Here is a 21,663-nt window from a genome sequence, read left to right as displayed (position 1 = left end):
TCGCTTCTTTCTCTCATTTGCATTTAAGGTTGCACAAAAAATGGGCAGAGATATTATAATTGTGGTTGTTTGTATTCTGTTGAATTTATTAATGTTTGCACAATCAACAAGGGTCAATTTTTGCATCAAATGTCTCCGCCCCTGAAGAGCCTAAATCAAGGCGCAAGCAAGACAAAGACACAGGTATAGTCTTCGAAGATGCACTGAGAGAGTCTTTGCAACAAGAGACATTATTTCAACTTTCCAAACAAGAAATTATCAAACATTGCAGATTTTTAATATTATTTATTATTAATTCATTATTGCAGCCAAGTAATTAAGGCTGGGTGTTTATCACAGAAAATATTGGCTAAAGTCACTGAGCAGTCATGGCAAAGTTGTTAAAAATCATGGAAAACTGAAAAAAAGAGGCATTAATCACAGTGTTTAAACCATTAATTTATTAAATTAACCAATAGATCTCATGTGCAGCCATAGGAAATGATTGAAATAACATGCACAGCTTTGGCAACAGTAACAAGGGTTTAAAGTTTCAAAAGAATCAGTGGGCAGCTGCCACAAGTTGCTAAATAATACAAACAAATGGAATGATAGGCTGGTGCATTAAATTGGATTTGTCCATCATGGAAAGAGCATGTCTTTTTACTTTAAAAGAACATTGTTAGAAACAGAGCATACAGAGCATGCTCATATTGCATTACTAAAATAATAAAATACAGAGCTACTGTGGGTTTGCTTTTATTTCTTTTCTTTTTAAGATTTGGTACATGTTCCGATGTTTGAGTCATCTGAGCGTCTGTTGTCACTTACAATGTTACGATAGCTACAGGAAGAGTTTTACAAAAATCAGAGAAAGCACTAAAACAGTAATATTTATGGCACTGCCAAAAAAGACAAAAATAATGGAATCTGTGATACCTGCACTTCTGTGACAAACACCCAGCCATAGAAATAATCACTCTTTTGGGCAAAATAAAAAATTATAACATAGAAACATAGATCCTCCCTCACTTTCCCATTCCATCCCAACAAGAATCAAGCTACTTAAAACATTACACTCGCATCTGGATTAATTCATTTGGCAATTGCTGCCACAGCTAGAATATACACATTTTGTTCATAGTGCTGGATAGCCTGCGCTCTTACATGGCAATTTCCCCTCATACAATAAAGATACACAGTACAATGTTCAGTGTAAAATCTACTTTTACAGAGTTTATATAGTCTACTATGGCCAGAGTGAACTCATATGAACTCTGTAAGAGTTGAATTGGACACTGGACATTTTACTGTGTACGCAATGCACTAAATGTTTTTTTGTTGTTGAACTGAACCTTTTAAGCTGTGCTTCATATGTAAAATGCAAATAGCACGCAGTACCATTTGCTGATTCCATAATTAGCTTTAGCCTTAGTAATTACAAGACGTATTGTACATTGCCCCCCCATTTCAGGGCATCATATCACCATAATGTTTGGGGCATATTGTTATGTAAAGCTTGCTACTATCAGCAGTTACATCATCACTGAATCTATTTTGCACATGCCATTTTCATTAATATTGGTCTCATCTGTCCACAAGGTCTTTTTCCAGAACTCTGCAGGCTCTTTTAGGTACTTCTTAGAAAACTGTAACCTGGCCATCCTGTTTTGGCGACTAATTCGTGATTTACATTTTGCAGCTTCATTCTGTTCCTGAAGTCTTCTGCAGTAGTCACAGATCCACCTCTGCCTCCTGAAGAGTGTTTCTGATCTGTCAGACAGATGTTTGTGGGTTTTTCTTCATTATGGTGAGAATTCTACAGTCATTAATCATAGAAACCTTCCTTGGCCAACCAGAACTTTGTCATAACTGAGCTCACAGTGCTGTCTTTCTTCTTAATGATGTTCTGAACAGTTGATTTTGGTAAGCCTAAGTTTTGGCCTATGTCTCTGACTGATTTTTTATTATATCTCAGCCTCATAATGGATTCCTTGACTTTCATTGGCACAACTCATGTTGACAAATGCAAATAACTCCAATGGAAAGCAAAAGCCAAGAATCAAGTCTAGATACTATAAGCTTTCTTATACCTGCACTAAAGAAACAATCAGATGTACCAGACTAATCAGAAAGGGGTACTATGTACAAAATGTGCTGTAATTTCTACATGGTGAAATCAAAATGTATATAAATACTCTTTCATAAAAGCTGAAAATGTGCACTTTTGCCACGTGAATTGTTTGATTACAAGTCTAAAATTGTGGAGTACAGAGCCAAATATATATATATATATCTTCGTCTCCAACATTTTCAAAGCTCACTATAGCTCCATTATTGATGGCTTTTTGACAAATTATGGTTTTCTTGGCAGTTTGAGGGAGAAGAATCCGAAGTTACAGAAATGTGCAATAAAGCTGTGCCAATTAGATGTGTCCAGCAAGTAAATGCAATTAGCTAGTTAGCCACCTAACCAGCTCACTAGTAAAGCAGAAATGGACTGGGATGAGAGATCTGTAAGCTGTAATGTAGACTGCACTGTAATGTAGACTGCAGCAGGACATTATAAACATAAATTACATCAAATATCAAAAGAAAATGCAAATGTATTTTTCACAAGCAACAAAAAAACAAAACAATTGCCTTCTCATGTCAGGCTATTTGAATTAGTTCCACCATCTTGAAATAGTTAAGAAAAATCTCTCCAGGTCAAATACAACTGAGTAAAAGAATGGGACCATGGCCCATGTTTGGACTTCAATGACAGGGCTTTCATTCAGCAAATCACCGACCTCATGAATCCAATTATTGGCAGTGTTAGGCATGAGACAGCCCATTGCGCAAGAAAAAAAAAAAGTATATACACCTTATAAATGTTCAACAAAAGTGCATTACAGGAACCACACACTGTACAAACGTACGTAAAATATTAAGACTAAAAGATAAATCTTTTTACAGCTCATAAACTTATATTTCCGACTGTTCTCTTTTTTTTACAAAACAAAGACATACAGTACTTTAAAGAAATAAACAAATTTGTACAGATATAAAACATTATCCTGGTTTACACATCTCTTATATTCAAAGTGTTTTTTTGAGTTTTTGAGCACGTTCCGTTCCGTAATCTTCACATTGTCTTGCAATGCAACTTACTTAATGCTAATATAGCCTGTCTTCATAAACTGATGATCTCGGATCATTTGTATTTTAGTTCATAATGGATAAGTTTATTGTATGAACAGGGAAAAACCTAGATCAGCACTCCTACTGTAAGATGTTTAAAATACAGGCCCTCTAATCACATCTGAGTGACAGTGTGCATCTCTGCAAGGATGCACACTTTCCCTTTTTACTTCTGAAATTTCAAACACTGACATTTTTTGGCCACCAAAAACAACAAAAACATGCTGTCCTCTTAAAGCCCCATGTGATTTGGTCAACAGAATGAGTTTTCTGTTTTCGGGAGAACAATGTAAACATGTCTGCTTACTTACTTTACCCCATTTGGGGAGTAATGTTAATTTCACAGTGCCAGACTCACAGTCTAAATCAATTCTAGAAATAGACCTTATCATTAAAAGTCAGTTTTATTATTTGGCTCGTACTGTCACCCAAGTAGCCATGCTTGTGTTTCTGAATTCTAGCTGCAACTGCTTTATCTGTACCAGCTGAAAATGAATTCTAAAAGCAGAGACTAAGCTGTCTGCATTCTGTTTAACAAACAAAATATTAAGTCTCTGTCATTGTTTTAAAGCTGAAAGTTTTTTGTTTTGCATACACCGTTATAGGTTTTCATGAATGGACATGGCCAAAGACAGAATATCCATTGCTGCTACTCCAGCACTGACAGCAAAGGAACTTTCTGGATATGAGAATAGAGTTGAGAGCTCCGGTTAAATGGTCTTTGTAGTCAGCACTGTAGACCCATCTATGCAGAAGATTCTACAAGCAGAGGCTGAGCTCCTTCCTGACAGAGCATTTCTTGCACTGCACCACGCAGCACCAGTGGAACCTGCAGAGGCAGTTCTCCTCGTACACCACCGTCTGGTCCCTGTAACCGCGGTCACAGCAGAGCAGGTCACAGCCACTCATGTCCAGGGCTGTGCTGTTGCACACCCGCCCACGGGTGCCCACCGACCCCGTTTTCCGGTTGGGCAGGCAGAAATCTGGAGACTCAGCCGAGTAAATGAGGTCCTGCTTGTCGGGAGGCTTGATGTTCCGTCCAACGGGGATCAGAGTTTTTCCGTCGTTCCCTCCCATTACCTTGAAGGCCCCGTTGAACCTTTCCAGCAGTCGGTTTCCCACCTCACGAAAGTGAGGCATCTTCCTCCAGCAGGTCCTCAGCGTGCAGGAGCCAGAGAGCCCGTGGCACTTACACTCTGCTCTCATATAATTCTTCACCGCCTGTAGTCAAGACACACAGATAGGTTTGTGAGATAAAGCCAAGATGCTATTCTGAAGGAATTCAGCCTCTGGCTGTTTAAAAGCTTACAGGTCTTGACGGCAGAGATGGTTCAGATATGAGCTCATAATAATTTAGCCCATGATAAATGCCATGGTACAGTCTCTTTTTTTTTATTCTAACCTTTTGATTGGGCATTGTAAAGAGTTACCCTTAATCTTGTTATCTGCACCTACAGTATCATTTATCTCTTTCTCACTCCCTGTTTTCTCTGTCTCTCTGTTTATATCCCTTTCTCTCTACCCCACCTGCTCATTTACCTGTTCCTGACCCCTTGCAGAGGTGGGCTTTAGTGGTATGGAGAGGTCTCAAACACCGATGAACTGATTCTGACCCAGGGCAAACACAGGTGAGGCCCACACAATTCACTAAAATTCAGTGTAATTAACAGCTGCAGTCATGCGTATAGTAAAGACCAGACAATCCCCAGCCTTCAACAGGTTACAATGCTGTGAGCTCAGCCTAACAAGAAAGCCAAAGTTAAGAAACCTTTTGATAACCAATAAGTCTTTCAACTTTTAAAATGGGAAACATTATGTTACGGATTCACACAATCAAGGGAATTTGTTTTATAACTCCAGTGGCACTATTTATGTTGAGATGTAAGTTTACTGTGTTACTGAAGTACTGACATGTAGCCATCATACTGTTACTAAAGGAGCGGCATGGAGCCATCATAGTTTTACTAAAGTACTGACATTGAAATATCACAGTATTACCTAAAGAACTGGCATATGACTATCACAGTTTTACCTAAAGAACTGGCATATGACTATCACAGTTTTACTAAAGCAGATACGTGGGGTTGTTGTATGTCATTAGGTAGATGAAAACATCTGTGCTCTGCATTAGAGTGGAGTTCTAAAATGCAACTCAATTAAAATGTAAAGATTTTGAAAAATAAATGCTGCAGACATACAGTGAGCTCCATAACGTTTGGGACAAAGGCATATTTTTTTCTTGATTTGGCTCTGTACTCAACAATTTTAAATTTAATTAGCGCAGAATCTCAGCTTTAATTAAAGTGTATTTAATAAAGTTAAAGTGTATTCACTCACTATGTAGAAATTACAGCACTTTTTATACACAGCATTCCCATTTCAGGGCATCATAATATTCGGGACATATTAATGCAACATAAATGAAAATATGATGTTAAGTGCTTTGTTGCATATTATTCTCATGCAATGACTGCCTGAAGTCTGTGACCGATAGACATCACCAGGTGAATATCTTCTCTGGTGAAGCTCTGCCAGGGCTGTACTGCAGCTACTGTATCTTCAACTCCTTTTTGTTTCGGGGGGCTAATTGCCTTAAGCTTTCTCTTCAGCAAATAAAAAGCATGTTCAATTCGATTGAGATCTGGTGAATTACTTGGCCAGTCCAAAATTTTCCAGTTTTTGGCTGTGAAAAACTCCTTTGTTGCTTTAGCAGTATGTTTGAGGTTACTGTCTTGCTGTAGGATGAAGCACTATCCAATGAGTTTGGAGATGTTTGCTTGAACTTGAGCAAATAAGACACTTCTGTACGCTTCAACTTGAGCCAGTACCATGTTTTACAAATGAGGGGATGCTTTGGATCTTGGGAAGTTTTTTGGTCTTTTGGCTCCACATGTAAAAAAAAGTGCTGTCATTTCTCAATTTTACATTAAAATACCCAGTAATAAAAGCTGAGAATGTGCACTTTAACCACATATGAAAAAAGTATTTGTCCCAAACATTATAGAGCTCACTGAAAATATAAATATTCTGTGGTTCACTGCTATATTATATATTATAAGTGTGTGCTGTGTGCCCACTTAGGCAGAACTATCAGGGAAGATCCGGGCTCGTAGTAAAACTCTTGGCTGTGAGGGAAAAATGTTGTAAGTGTATCAATGAGTCAAAACTGGAATACTTTTCTTTAGTGAGCTGTTGAACCTTCAAAAAACACCATGAAATTATGCACTGATGCCTGCCCGAAAAAAAATATCTGTGCATGCAAAATAGCTTTCTGCTAGCTACTTATAAATATATGAGCTATATAGCGGGTCTTTTCAGATACCAGTCTTCCTGCTTCGTTGTTATGGAGATCCATCAAGGTTCTGATGTCGCTCTTCCCCCTTTTCTGCTTGCCGTCCATGAACTGCTTGGACTTCTCGTAGCCAAACTCCACGTCGTCCCCACAGCCGCCCCACTCCCATTTGACGGGCTCGGTGCCGGCGCTGGCGTCGGTGCTGGCAGCGGGCCTCGGAGGTGCCCAGCTCCTCGTGATTTCACAGCCGCACTGCAGCAGATCGCCCATGCTGCAGGCCTGGGTCACCGCATGCGTCACGCCCGCTGCCGTGATGGCGTACACGAACGCCGTCTCCCGAATATCTGCCAGATAAAACACACGGGACAGGGACGTCAGGGGAGTCTGTGCATTGAACACCCTCCCTTCTTGACCATTATTAAGAGCATAAGGAGAAACAGGCACACAATACAAACAGTGCATAATCATGAACAATACAACCAGTTCCACAGCCACAACAACATGCAACTACCTGCTGTGAACGGGACAAAGACAAGCAAGCATTCTTTTATATGTAAATTACAAAAGGGACTCAAACAAGCTTGTGTTCTTTTACATGTAAATTACAAAGTAGTGTAAATCTCATAAGCACCTCAATACTAAAAACCATAAGAAAATCCTTTCAGATGTTATTGCTATCCCTCATACCGTGAAATGCTCACACACAAAAGCCCATTCGGGTAGCAGAGTGCATTTCTCAGATTAAAAAACAACTGACTATAGTTTCCCTTTCACCTTGTTTTGTTTCTTTTTTTGGTGAATACTTGCATTCAAGTTTGTTCCAGGAAGAGCATCAAACAAATAATGTGAGATTTTACCTCAGGTAAATACAGGCAAAGACTAGGAACTGTCAGGAAGCAACATGTCAGACATGAAAGTGTCAGAAATGTCTCTTCCTGTCAGCTTAGCCTAGCTTATTTAAAGCTCTTATGGAATGGGATGGAATGGAATGACTTCACAAACACAGGGTCATTTGCTACCAGCTCCTGTCCATATAACCATTGTAGAATCTAGTTGGATGGATGGGTTTGTGTTATGGATGTTTGTGTGTAATGGATGGGTGTGTGTGACTGTGTGTGTGTGTTTGTGCATGTGTGCGATGCCTGTTACTCTGCTGTACTGTTTGTGAATGTGCTATGCAGCTGTAATGGATGTGTGTGAGTGTGTGTGCGTGCGTGTGTGCATTTGTATGTATATGCATGTGAGCATGCACACACACACACACACACAAAAACACATTTAACAATGATAGAATGAAATTGTGATAAAATGCTTTACTATAAAGCAACAATTCAGTACATTAATAAAATAAGAATGTTTGGCCAAAATGATCCACTGAGAAAGAATTGTGAGCAGTTATGTTACTTATTGTGAATCAGTTACAAATCTTCTATATTAAAGACTGATTCGCTGTAGTACTGACAAACCAAATCAAATAACCACACCCAAATGATTTGTCCTTGTATTGCAAAAGCACAAGTCCAAGACGTGTAAATGAGTGAAAACAATGGCAAGGAAGAGAAGCGTCAGACTTTCTGAACAGGCAGCAGAGATCTTGGTGAAGTGGGCCAATGCAAACTTACTAAAATCAAATTAAGACACATCTCAAGTATCATAAATAGGGTTCCTTCAATTTAGCAAATATTTAATCAGAATCGATTTCAATCTATGATCAGGAAATTGTCCAACAAAGTATTCAACCAGACCAAGTAGCTGTGACCCAGACAGCATACGTTGTCACTGATTTCTTGCATTTGTACGTGCTTTGCTGTAACTGCTGGTGTTCTGTGAATTGTACAGTTTTTTTCTGATAATAGCAACAGTTATGGGTGCCAATGCCAATGGGTGCCAGAGCATCATAGTCCTTTTGTGTATCCCCCAAGTATACATGCAGGTTCAGCCTCTTATGTTGTACGCTTCTCTCATTGTTAATATTCTGAATATGCCTATACATTCGAGTTCTATACAATCTTTATATCTGTACAAAGTTTGGTAAACAGAAATTAAAACATGGAGTCATACAACAGCACAGTAATTCAGAATGCTGCAGGACAGGAGGAGCAAGGCATCAGTCTTTTCTGCCGATGTTGATGAAATTATTGTCTCGCTTATTGTTTCTGGCTCTGGAATGAGCATGAGGTCAGAGTTCCACGCTACCAGCTTCGTATCACATGATTCCTAGAATGGAATTCATTAGAACCAATAAAACAATCCCTTCACCAGAGTCCTGATATTAAAAGTAACTCCCTGTCCACTCACCCAAGGACTCATCCCAGCTCTCTTAAAGCTGAATGCAAAATGTGCAGAACCCATCCAGAACCTAAGCAGCGGGTCCATTCTGGAAGAGCCCTTGCATCTGAGCTACCACAGTGTTTAGCCTGAGGAATAACGCTCCTTTTAAAATATTAAAAGTGAAACTTGCAATGCTTCCATTTTGGCAGTTTGTAGTCTGTAATCAGCTCTGCCAAGAAAAACATCCCACTACTGGAGCAAGCTGATACCCAGTGGAAACAGAGCTGATGGCCTCATTAACTGCTGGGGGATTATGTTCCTTTGGAAGTGTGACTATCACTACCATGCCTGCTCACAGTGGGAACGTCAAGGAACGCTAAAGCTGAGGAAAAACAGTGAGGGCTAGATACCTGGGCTCCAAGGAAAGGGCAGAGAAGACACTTAGATGTAAGGTGGGCCAGTGTGAGAGAGATAATAAGCTTTAATGATATCACCTTGCTGAAGGATGCCAAGCCTCTGCTCACAAGCAGCTCAACCTGAAGCTCTGTCACCACATCTCACTCATATAACCATATTAATATTGACATATGATGAGTTTCATATCCGGACCATGGGATGACTTATTTTCTTTGAGTCATTCAGTCAGTCATCTTGTTATCTGAGACTTAGTGAGTCTGTAGTGAATGAAGAAATGGTTTCAGTTATACTGGGTTAATATTACACTGGTGTATGCAATGCTTTGCATTGTTGTGGTTATTCACAGTAAATCACACACTGGTTAAATAGAGTATTAGACTGTATATTATGTTAAATGGTGGGGAATTCAGTCCTTTGGAGATTGCACGGCATTACTTTATAATCCAATGAACTTTCACACCACAGACAAAGAATGAATGTGTTCGTAGGTTATGGTTCAGGGAAAGTTTTGATATTTAGCTACTCTTTGGGAAGTTGATATAATGTAGTTCAGTTCACTTTCCTTTATTATTATACAACTATAATATATTATAAACTATATTACCCACTTTTATAGACATACATTGTAGGAGACCATTACACATTACAAGTGAGAAATATGAACGTGCTTCTCCAATTGTAAAGAAAAATCACCAGCTGTGTAACAGAATTGGAACAAGTGGAATATATACTGTATATTCTTATAAAGGTGATAGAAAAATGTTGTGTATTGGAGCAGTAAAACCAGTAAAAACTAGTCATTTATTTGGTACAGTAAGGTTTACAAAATTATATTTAATATTGTAAAAAATACAGTGTAACAAAACGTATTGTATTTTCTCGGGAAATCTGTTGCCAGTCATTTTTAAAGATGAATTTCTAACAATCAATTGGCTTATTGTAGTATTTACATTATCAAGCCAAGGGCAGTGTATCACCAAGTATCCCCAAAAAGCAGAGTACTGGGTGACCTTTCCAGCTGAAGACAACACACAAATGAAAAAATGAAAAGCAAATCAAACTGCTGGAAGTAAAATCTTCATATTGGCTGAGCTGGATTCTCTGGATCTGGAATTATTTCATGGCAACATTCCAGGAGAGATGTTCTTCATTTTCTGCTTGGTTTGTGTAGGAAAGGTGACTCACCAATTAGCATCCAGTCAAAGCCTGGTTGTGTTTCATAATACAATATGCACACCGGAAGAAAATACCAAAGCTTTAATCCCCACCCCCACACGCTCGCACACTGCACATATCCAAACACATATACAAATACATAAACATGCACAGACCTGCACAAATACGCATGGACAAGCGCACACACACACAAACACACATACACACACATACTGTCACTCTGTGTAAAGTCTGACTGACAGAGAAGCAGGTATGCCTGAATGACAGCATTGTTGTTGCATTACTTAAAAGGTAGAAGGAAACACAGACGGCCCTTTTTTTGTAATTGGAACAAAATATTCCCCACATATTGTCTGTGAGTATCCTAAATTACCTAATTATGGACAACATGTTAAAGCAACAGGCATAAACTCTCAAAAAAACTTTCTCCTGGGGGTAAGATAATAAGTTCACACATTTGAAAAGAAGATGTTAGCCCCAAGATATTTATGCTAAGGGAGAAAAATGTATGCCACTTTGTGTGGGCCCTGGGTGACTGTCTTTGCAGTTCTGTCCTCTGAGTCATGATCATTTCTGGGAAACTGTGGATTTAACCAGGATTTAATCTGATCAGCTTTTATGAACAGCATCTGTATTAAAAAAGTATTTATTTCTTCAGCAGAGGAAGAACACAGGGGATTCTGTTGGATCTACACAGGTCCTTTTTTGGATGAACACGAGCCTGTATTTGCATGGGTTGCTTCGTAAGATGGGTGAACATGGGACATTTTTGGGCCTCCATGCTGTGAAGATGCTCATTCCAACAGCAAAGTGTGAACCCTGTGACTGGGTGTTTGAGTCTCAGTCGCACCATTGCTGGCTAAGGCCAAGAGGTCTGCATTGGTGAGGTGACTATTGGCCCAGCCTCACTGGGGAATGCAGTACTTATGGGAAGAAGCAATTAACTAATGTATTTCTTTCCCAGGATTAATTCATATCTAGGGCATATGAACGAGAAAATTATTTTATTTATTAATGAATAGGGGGTGACCAACATAGAAGTCAAAGTTTTTCACAGTAAACAACCATTTCACCTGTTGACAATAAATTTAGGTTAGCGTATTCTGCAAGCTGAATTCATATTTTGGACATCCACATTATCTGTTCAAGTGTCAGAAACATTTGGAGATGCAAGTTACCACATGAACAGTCAGTCAGTACAGACGGTGACGTCACTCCTTGTGATGCAATAAGAGTAACTTCCCTTGTCTAGGGATGATTTGTCTTTTGCTCAGGCAGCGAATATCTCTTGCTTTATTGAGCAGCGGCTCAAAACTTGACCTTGAGCAGACCTATCCCCGTAGAGTGGCAAACATGTGACTGGAACAGCTTTAATGCAGCTATGAGAATTGAAATACTGCTAGACACACAGTAATGCACATTAATTCAGTATGGCCAGTTTTTAAGAAAATTTGCACAGCAGGGCCAAAGTTAATGCAGCCATTTAATGTAGCATTTATTACCAACTGTAAAGGTATAGTAGACACATATAGAGTAGCGGGCAATCAGATGCAGGAGAGGAGCATCTAAACATAAATTTGTCACAGCTAAAGTAGGCCAGTGCAGCCTGAAACACAGGCACTAATATCCTTGACAGATATGCTTTATGGACATTTCAGGTATAAATGGCTGTACATTTGGATGCTACACATTCAGTCCTCACCTTGTTGCAGAACTTTTCCAAAGTACTTGCTGTGACTGGTGCAGTTCCAGCGACGGAAGCGGAACTGATGCTTACATTCCCGCAAGCCTAACTTCGTGCCCTTGATGACCTCATTGATGATCTCAGGCTGCCTCTGGCACAGCTCGGCCTGCTTGACCGCTAGCCTCTTAGTCTTCCTGCAGATGCTGTTGGGGTCCATGACCAAAGGGCTTCCCATCACCCTACAGAGAAAAGAGAACACTCATGTCATCACATTGTGATGAGTACACTTTAACAATGTCATGCCATTCATTCTGAAAACTGACATTTGTATTGCAATAGGAATAATAATTTTAAATGTCATGTCAACAGATTGATTGACTTTATTACTTTCTCTTTATTTTCTCAGTTTTTAAAATGGCTTTCACTTCATTTTCAAGGAAAGAGCAAAAACAGCAACTCAGCGGAAAGAAATACAATGGGCTAACTAACAACGGGCTGTCACAATTTTATGTAAATTAAGGTTGCAATATCATTTTTCTTTCCTTTGGCTTCCTGCACACCTTTAAAGTAATGCTACACACAATACTATAATTAATCATTTTAATAATATTAATTAATTAATACATTTTATAATTATTAATTAAAATAATATTCAAAACCTCTAAAAAATGAACAAAATGTCTATTATATTTATATATTTTGTCTATTATAATTTATTTAAATTAGTCAGTTTTTCCCCTGAGCCCCATTTGCCAGCACAGTAACTCATCAAAATATCGATTTTCAGTGATAACATAAAAGAATGCTGCTATAACTGTACTGTACAGTATGTAATATTTTGTTTCATGCCCTGGGATGACATTTATCTGTAGTGTGTTTCACAAACTTTTTATAAATATATTCACATCAATCAATAAATCAATCAATCATGCTCTATATAGCACATTTCATACATCTCAGTGCAGCATAAAATCACAATGAATTAAAAGAACAGATCAATAAAGAACATAAAAACTATTAAAACAGGAGCTGAGGAGCAGTAAGAATTCAAGTACAAGCAATGCTAAAAAGGCATGTCATAGTTTTAAAAAACATCCAAGGACCACCTGTATCTAGAGATGTGAATAAAATGTTACTGCCAGAGGATCTGAGGGCCCTGGTAGGCACATACCTTGAAAGCAAGTCAGATAGGTAGGGGTGCTAGGCCATGAAGAGACTTACAATAACTGTAAATGATTGATAATGGATAATGACAAACCAGAAGAAAGAGCAGTAGTCAGGTCTGCTCATAATAAAAACACCTATTAGTTTCTCCAGCACTCTCCTGTTTTAAAAATGGATGTACCTTAGCAAGATGATAAAAAGCCGATTTCTTTATGTGCTTAACATGTGTATCAAGGGCTAGCTCAGTGTCCATGATGACACAAAGGTCCTTCGCCTGATTTCTGGCAAAGTCAGTTAGAGACCCGAGTGAAGTAATACATGTTTCTCTTTGGGTCTTTGAGCCTACAAGAAGCAGCATTGTCTTGTACTGATTAAACTGCAGAATTTTTTTTTTTGACATCCAAATATGAATGTCTCAAATACAGTTCATAAGTGACTCCTATTGGCCTTTTATCACTGGGGGACATAAAGCTGTAAAGCTCGGTATCATCACCATACCTGAAATTGCACTCTGTGCCTCCTGATAACACCTCCTAGAGGTAGCTTATAAAGGTTAAGAAGGACTGGCCTGAGAATTGATCCCTGAGGGACACCATATGACATTAGAATTCTCAGAAGTGCGCTCACGAAGGTTAACAGTAAAGGAACAGTCTGTTGAATAGGTCTTAAACCAGTTAAGAGCAGTGCTTGTGATACGCACCCATTTTTCAAGTCTGTCTACGAGGATGGCATGGTCAACATTGTCAAAGGCAGAGCTCAGGTCCAATAGTACGAGAACAGGCAGACTCCTTCTGAGGTCGTTCACTACCCTTACAAGAGCAGTCTCTGTACTGTGCCTGCATCTACAACCAGACTGGAATATTTCAAGAGTTTCATTGGAGGTTAAAAAGTCATTCAATTGTTCTAGCATTAATTTCTCAAGGATCTTACTCTAAAAGGGTACGTTAGAAATTGGTCTAAAATTCTAGTTTCAGTAGGGGTTCTAGTTCTTAGCTTAGAGACTATAATCCATGACAGTATGCTGTGCTTTTTCTGATCTGCCCTGCACCCAGGTCTTCAGCAATAACCATCTTTGGAAATGGATATAGCATTGCTACTTATCAACACTTTATTGACAAGGTTTCCATGGGAACAAAGCAAGAAGGAACACATCACAGACATGTGTTACCTTATCCCTGGTGTAATATGCCCAATGTATCCCCATGTTATTAAAGCTTACAGATATATCCTCTGATTATTCTGCGTCAAGGCTTCCAAATTTATGTGGATTCATGTGCCAAAATCCAAGCTTTGAAATAGGCGCTTGAAGCCGCTCACAAAAATTCACCTGGTTTTTACAGGAGGAGGTGCAGTCTCTCTAAAAAAAAAGCAGACAATTACATTTTCTTCCTCAAATCCTATTTCATTGTTTAAAGGAACAGATTTCAAGAAGATTTCTGTTTTGCAGAAAGAATATAGATCTCACTCAGTTCTGAATCTTGCTTTCTATTTGACTGGAGAGAGTTATATAGATTTAAATAAGGAATGGCCCATAATATGTCACTTGTAATGCATTATAAATATTCCTCATTATGTAGCATTCTTGTGCCACTAGTCCAAAAATCTCTGACTGGCACACCACAATTTGTAGAAACAAATCATTGTATGCTGTACATGGAAAATGATCTACTTAATTGACAACATGCTGTGGGTGACGTCTGAAAAATTAAAAGCACAAAAACAGTTAAAGACCATGAGGTAGAGCATTTAACCTAACCCATACTAACAGTCACATGATAAGCCCATTTTCATTCATTGTGAAAATGAATGTGAATTCCATCAAGCTCAATTTCCATTAAAATAAAAACTTGACCAATAGGAATTCAGCTGTGACAGTGCTGGAAAGTGCGTAAGTAGCATGTTTTCAGGCCTGTGGGCTCTTTCATAGCCACGACCAAATCTTCATATGAGCGAAACACTAAATTAAAATGACCGCCACTCTAGTGCTGTGTGCCACTGCTGTCCATCATGTGTCCTTTAATAAACATGGACAGAGGGACGAGGGACATAAGCAGCCCAATATCGGAGCCTCAGGCAATCCGTGGAGCCCACACGCCCCTAAACCCGATGCCATTCAGAAACTGATCCCAAAGTGACTATATAGGTCTTCTTCACATGGTGCCCTTCTTGAGTGCTCTGCAGCTCAGAGCAGATTGTTTCACAAAATTTATCATTGCAGTTTGACATGGTTCTCAAGGCATTATTCGAGAGTTAGCTTTGGCTAGGGTTGCTTACAATTAGTGTTCTTCTCACTGAGCTGACAGTAAGTCCAGCAATGTCACTGCAAACCGAAACAAAACAATGTGTGTGCGTTAACATTCTCAGTCAAGAGCTGCTCTTCTGTTTTTCCTTATAGATCGCACTAATGCAGAAACATCACAATCATCGAATGTGTACTTTCAACCACAATTTTCGACCCTTTTTACTGATGTCTTTCCCATAGATCTAAATGCAGATGTCACTTTAGTCACTGTTCCTATTGAAACACTAGCCAGTTAAGCAGTCTTTGTGACTGAAGCTCCTGCCATCCGTGCCCCAATAATGAACCCTCTTTCAAAGTCACTTAGATCTTTTCCTCTCGCCATCTTGATACAAAATTGAGGTCAAACTGGGCCTTCTCAGCATTTTTATACATGCCACAGAGCATGATAGAATGTTAATTGCTTAATTGTATCATGCAGTACACCTGTATAGAAGCATCAGCATTTGTTATGTTTATCCACTAATTTATTCAGATGTTTCCTTTAATTTGTCACCCGTTTGTAGCCTTACCATCATTTATCGATCTAGTATTTTATGAATTTACATTATCATTTAGGATTAAGATGGTGGCATAGCACAGTATCAGCCTCTGTCAACTGGGCATGAGTGTTTCTCAGCCTTGAATAAAAAGTGATACAAAATAAAATGAACAAAAAAACTGAACATTTTTGCTGTGAAAAGTCGGAAAAACGTGGTCAAAATGTTGAGGTGAAAACCCAGCGACAATTGATTGAAAAATGAAAGTTTTACAGCTGACTAGTACATAGCCAGGCTTTACCCAGGTAAAACCCCAGCTGTACTGGAGTTAAACCAGTGAGTTTATATCAAAACATCTCTCAACCTAGATTTTGACCCTCCTTAATGTCTAGATTCTGGCTCAAGGTAATAAAAGCACTCACCAGCAATGCGTAAAGGCTAAACTTCTCTGATAAAATTAGTCTTTCAGTCTTTGCAATGCGACCATGTAGAATCCTCCACTGGCCTCCTATTTCTCCTACCCATTTGAAGAGTGGGGGTTTTATAAAACAGCTTCCAGGATGGGAATAAAGTCTCAGCCAGAGATATGTGCCACCCACTTTGTATCCAGCCAGCTGTTTCTAGTGCTGCAGTTTGAGAAACATTGATAAAGTATTTTGTAACTACAGGTGGTCCAAACCCCTCCATCTCAGTAGTTCTCCAGCTTTGTGACAGAGAGAGAGAGAGAGAGAGAGAGAACGCAAGTGAGACCAGGCTGTGACTGCATCTGTGGAGTATGTTCCTGGCTGTCAGCCAGAGCGTGACCCAGAAACACCAAGGTAGGTGAACTGTCCCAAAACTTGGATGGCAGGAGTTCAGTTCTGCCCTTAAGGTCTGTGAGAAATCAAACTGTTCTGTGACAGGACTTTTTGGATTTCAATGGGAGCATCTCTTTTACTCAATGTGAATACCATGTCATCCAAATCAGTAGTATTGAGCAGTGGGTATTGTTACAAGGGAATAAGACAAGTAACCAGATGACTATGAGTTTGATGTTCAGTCACTGATTCGAAAAGATTCACAGACATTGATGTTGCACCCTTGAGCAAGGTACTTATCTGATTCAGCAAAGGTCCAGCTGAATAAATGGACAGTGTGTATAATGCAAGTCCGGGGTGTGGGTGACTGTTATGTACACAACTCACATAATCCCATGTAATAATAATCTTTTTTCAGAGAATATTTATGTGAAGAGCTGGGAGTAGTCCCAGCAGCTGCCTGTGAAATTCCTAAATGAAAGCATCTTTGTCCTATTTGGCACAATCTATACTCCAAGTGGAGTAGCGCTTATCATCTGTCCATCAAAAAAAGACCTTACAAGTTCTCAAGACCCAGACTTGATTTTCAGAGAACATCCTTTAGGAAAGTTTGGTTGTTACCATACCATACCAAAATAGCATAAACATGATGGTTGTCTCATTATTAACTAAGAAGACGTGTGTGTGTGTGTGTGTGTGTACAAGCGTGTGTGTTTGTTTGTGGGAGTGTGTGCACACGTATGCATACATGTATGTAACAAGGACTCATTTATGATGCCAGATATGTTGTCTCAAGGTCCAACAAAAATTCCTACACTGACCCTTTCTTTCCACTCCATTCGTGGTGGATCTCCAACACACTCCTCAAACCTTGTCAGACATTCATGTCAGAGATTTCCAATCTTCATTTTCATTCATATACATGTTATCCAAAATTGAGTTATCTGTTGGTTTCTGATACTGTGTTATTTAAAAATTAATTATTAAAAAAATGATTTATTATAAATTCCCTTAAAGTAAAAAGGTAGCAAATAATGAATCTAATGTATAAAAGCATATGTCATGCATGAACTCATGTTAATGTCCATACGCCCAAAAGGTTTGAATACAGAATCGTTTGATCTAAAAAGGAATTAACACTAATAAAAACCAACATGGCTTATTATATCCACCAATATAAGCAAGCAAAGGGACCATTTAAAAACAACACATACTAGTTCCGACAAGTATGCTTCTCCACCTTACCTGGACAGACGCAAATAAAATGTATATATAGATACCAGTAAACGTGACAGCTTCGACAATTAATTTAACATCAACAATACTAGTGTTTATTCGTTTACGATTGCTTTATTTACTGCTATGACAGAAAGTTAATTCACGGCAATACACAACTTATTTTTGAAGATTAACTTACCACCACAACCCGATTATGTTGACCGGACAGAGGAGGATGAAAAACACGCCGAGCTGAGTTCGAGTTACTGGGGTCATCCTGTGTTAATATGTCCCAAAAAAGAAAATTAATTATTCAACACCCAAACCTGCACGTTAGGACCTTGATAATCATGCAGCTTCCGTAGAACGGTTTGAACAGTTTGGGGAAATATCCAGCCAAAACGCGTGGAAAGTCTTATGAACTTGCCCAAAGTCGCACCGTGGAAGAAGTGTAGTTGATGGAGACAATCGCAATGACATTCAGGAACAGAATCACGGGGTTCGCAGCTCTTGGTGTTTTCAAATCCCAGAGACAAAAATGTTCTGAAGGTGACAAGCACGTCCCAACTAAAACCTCTTGAATTCCAATAGTACGGAGCGATTTCAATTTGGCAGCGAGGATCTCACCGCCCGAGGGAGCATGGAGCAAAGCCAGACCCCAGACAGGAGTTATAGAAAAATAAACCCAAGCAGCAAACACATTCTGCGAAGAAAAGGCACGCTTTTTAGAACTGGTCCGGTTCGCAGTGATGATTTTACTTGTGCGTTTCTTCCTGAAGTTTTGTAGGAGGCTGCGCTTTCGGATTGACTAGGAACAGGTAGGCGTGAAGTTCATCATTAGCCCTATGCGCACGTTTTCAGCTTTAGAACATGAGCGTAATTTTTCCGCTTAGCTAAAAAAAAAGGAAAAAAAAAGAAAATGCGCTCATCTCCCGCCAGGCATGCCAAGTGGAAACCTTATTGTCACTCAAACCAGTAATATGATTTGTGGATGACGCTGGGCGGGCGTATTAACTGGAACATACTGTATGAAAGGGAATGAGTGAAACGTTTCAAAGGGGCTGTGATTACAGTTAAGAGATCAGAACTTATGGGGACAACTGAACTCCCTGCACAGGTGTTACCCAGGGGCTCGCAGACAGCAAGGTGTGCGGAAGGAACATTTGCGTAAATCAGTGACACACAGATGTGTTTTTCATTAAGCCATTTCACGACTCAATTTGCATGCAGTTGTTTTGACGGTTGTAAAAAAGCCACTCCTCCTTATTTTTATTGTCATGACAGTGCATTTTTGGTCAGTGCAAAAGCGATTTGTGATTGCAATATCCCTGCTTTTGCCAGAACTTTAAAAGATGTTTCCGTTCTTGTATTTATTTTGGCCATAGCTTTGGATATATAATGATTAATGGTATTATCAAGCTTAAGCCTGGAAAAAAACTTAAATGGAAAATAACATAAATCTCAATCCCCTAACAAATTTCTGTATTTTCTCAAGAATTAAGGGGGTGTAGAACATGCTAGGCTGAGCTGTACGGCTACAGAATTCATAAACACTACTCAGTGTTTGTTTTGTCAAATACACGCTACTGGGTAACGTGTGCAGATCATGCTTATAGTATAGCTACAGTATTTCTGCAACATAACAACAGTATTATTATAGTATCACAATGTTAGTACTTCATACAGTAACTATTCATATATTTATATCTTCTGTTTAGTACATTAATATCTACTGTATTGGCTGGCAGCCTGCCACCCTGCAAAGTCCCCAGAAAAATACAGATAGCTTCCATAAGTGGTGTTGGTAGATCAGTAGGGGGCAGTGTTCCCTTTGGAACCATCTGAAAACCAGTGCACTCATACAGTGATGGGGACACTATATTATAGGAGGTTGTCTTTTGGATGAAATGTTGAACCAAGGTCGCACTGTGGTCTTAGAACATCCTACAGCACATAGCACCGGCACCATCCTGGGAAAATTCCCACAAAAGCTCCCTCAGTTTAGGCCTCCATTGACAATTTAAGCTGATATGTGGTGCATTATTGAGTGAAGAATGACTGATGTGCATCACCGTGGTGTGTGCTAAATGTTGGTGGTTGATTATTATTATTATTATTATTATTATTATTATTATTGCTTTTACAGCTTCTGTTATATTAGTACAGTACAGCGTCAATATAAGTGCATTGAAATAACTAAATAGTTTTTCCTTTATGGTAGCACCTTTTAAAAAGATGCCAATGTAATAAATGTGCAGTTCAGATAAAAAGGCTCTAATACTAAACTTATAATAATATAGAATACAGCTATATGTTTTTAACTGAACTTGCTAAATATCATGTCTGTTGATCAGCTTTTAGTTCTCTTGAGACAGCCTTGTGGAGATCACCTGTATGGATGTAGCCACTCTAGAATCAACAGCTTTGTGGCAAAAGTTTAGACCATGGTGTTTTTTCAACAGTGGAAGGTTACAAGGAGCTGGATTTATGATGGCTTTATTGAGTAGATGGTGGGCATCTATTAATTGTCCCTCAAACAATCCAAAGGACTAAGTTAAGGGAATTAACACAACAGCTGACATAGTATCTGGTCTTCAGTGAGTGAATTACAATGGAATTCCTGAATACACATGCCAAGATGTGCATTTTAAACATAACAGAACTGAATAGAGTATAGGCTACTGTATCATAATGCACATATATGTTTACATATACAACAAGCATAAGATAAACTCTAATGCAGGTGACCTTAGTGCCAGGTATACATTAACACCAAGACACAGAAATGCATAACCAAACACATATTTAAAATGAGACAAGGGTAAATGACTGAACGGAATTCTACTAAACCTACTTCCCTTCTGTACTTTCATAACCTATGAGAGATTTACCATTTCATTTTGAAACAATGATGAAATACAACAAAAGATGGGCCAAGGAAAACAGAGAAAATTTCCCGTGCGTGCCATGTGCTTATTTTAGCCATGGCCTTTGATAATTCCCATGGAGGGGAGATCAGACGAACTGTGCCTCTGGTATCTCACTGTAGTTTTCTCTCAATGATTCCCATCCCTTTGTGGGTATTAATAAGGATATTCTCAGAGAAACTTTGTCATTGAACACAGACAAAAAGACTGTATTTTACTATTGTAGTAAGGTCATATTGCCAGTAGATTACAGTAAAATATTTCTCATTAAAATATTATTTTACCATAATAAAGCTGTGTTTAACTTTAATTTGAGACATTAGGGAAATGTAGTTACTTATTGCAGAACTGTTTTCAAGTGCTATGTCTCATTCTCTCTCTCACACACTGTGTGTGTGTGTGTGTGTGTTGTTTTCAAGGATGAGTGATTTTTTTACTTGGTTTAAAGTTTATAGGCAATGGTTTCACATTTCCAAAGTACAGCAGGTCACCCCCTTCTAATAGAGACCTGCTATTAGTGCTCTGTTAGGGAGAAACAAAGAGTAGTAAATGTTTGAATAGTCCAAAAAGAACAAGTGCTAACATTAACCAACATTCAAAACACTGCTCGGTTGCTTCAGATGGTATGCCAACTGAATACAGTAGGTCAACCAATAGCAGATTATTTAGATCTGGTACCCTACTACCCTGTGCTGATCCAAAATCAACATAAATGTGTGGCTTTAACTGCTTTCATCTGGATGCTGAAACCAGAAGTGCATTCCTTGCTGAACTGCG

General features: G+C 38.9%; 1 protein-coding gene across 1 annotated transcript; it reads right to left on the bottom strand.

The window, feature by feature from the left end:
- Nucleotides 1-270: 270 nt before the first annotated feature.
- LOC135250846 (protein Wnt-6-like) lies at nt 271-19,049 on the bottom strand. The gene is made up of 4 exons (XM_064327606.1): nt 18,159-19,049; nt 12,021-12,241; nt 6,485-6,798; nt 271-4,383 (listed from the first exon to the last, which is right to left on the bottom strand). Exons 1-4 carry the CDS (start codon nt 18,233-18,235, stop codon nt 3,922-3,924), a joined length of 1,074 nt encoding a protein of 357 aa, XP_064183676.1. The 5' UTR covers nt 18,236-19,049; the 3' UTR covers nt 271-3,921.
- Nucleotides 19,050-21,663: the final 2,614 nt, after the last annotated feature.

This window comes from Anguilla rostrata, chromosome 3 (assembly GCF_018555375.3).
Source record: "Anguilla rostrata isolate EN2019 chromosome 3, ASM1855537v3, whole genome shotgun sequence".
Classification (NCBI taxonomy): domain Eukaryota; kingdom Metazoa; phylum Chordata; class Actinopteri; order Anguilliformes; family Anguillidae; genus Anguilla; species Anguilla rostrata.
The sequence above is the reverse complement of the archived record's forward strand: the minus strand, read 5'-3'. Positions and strand labels throughout refer to the sequence as shown.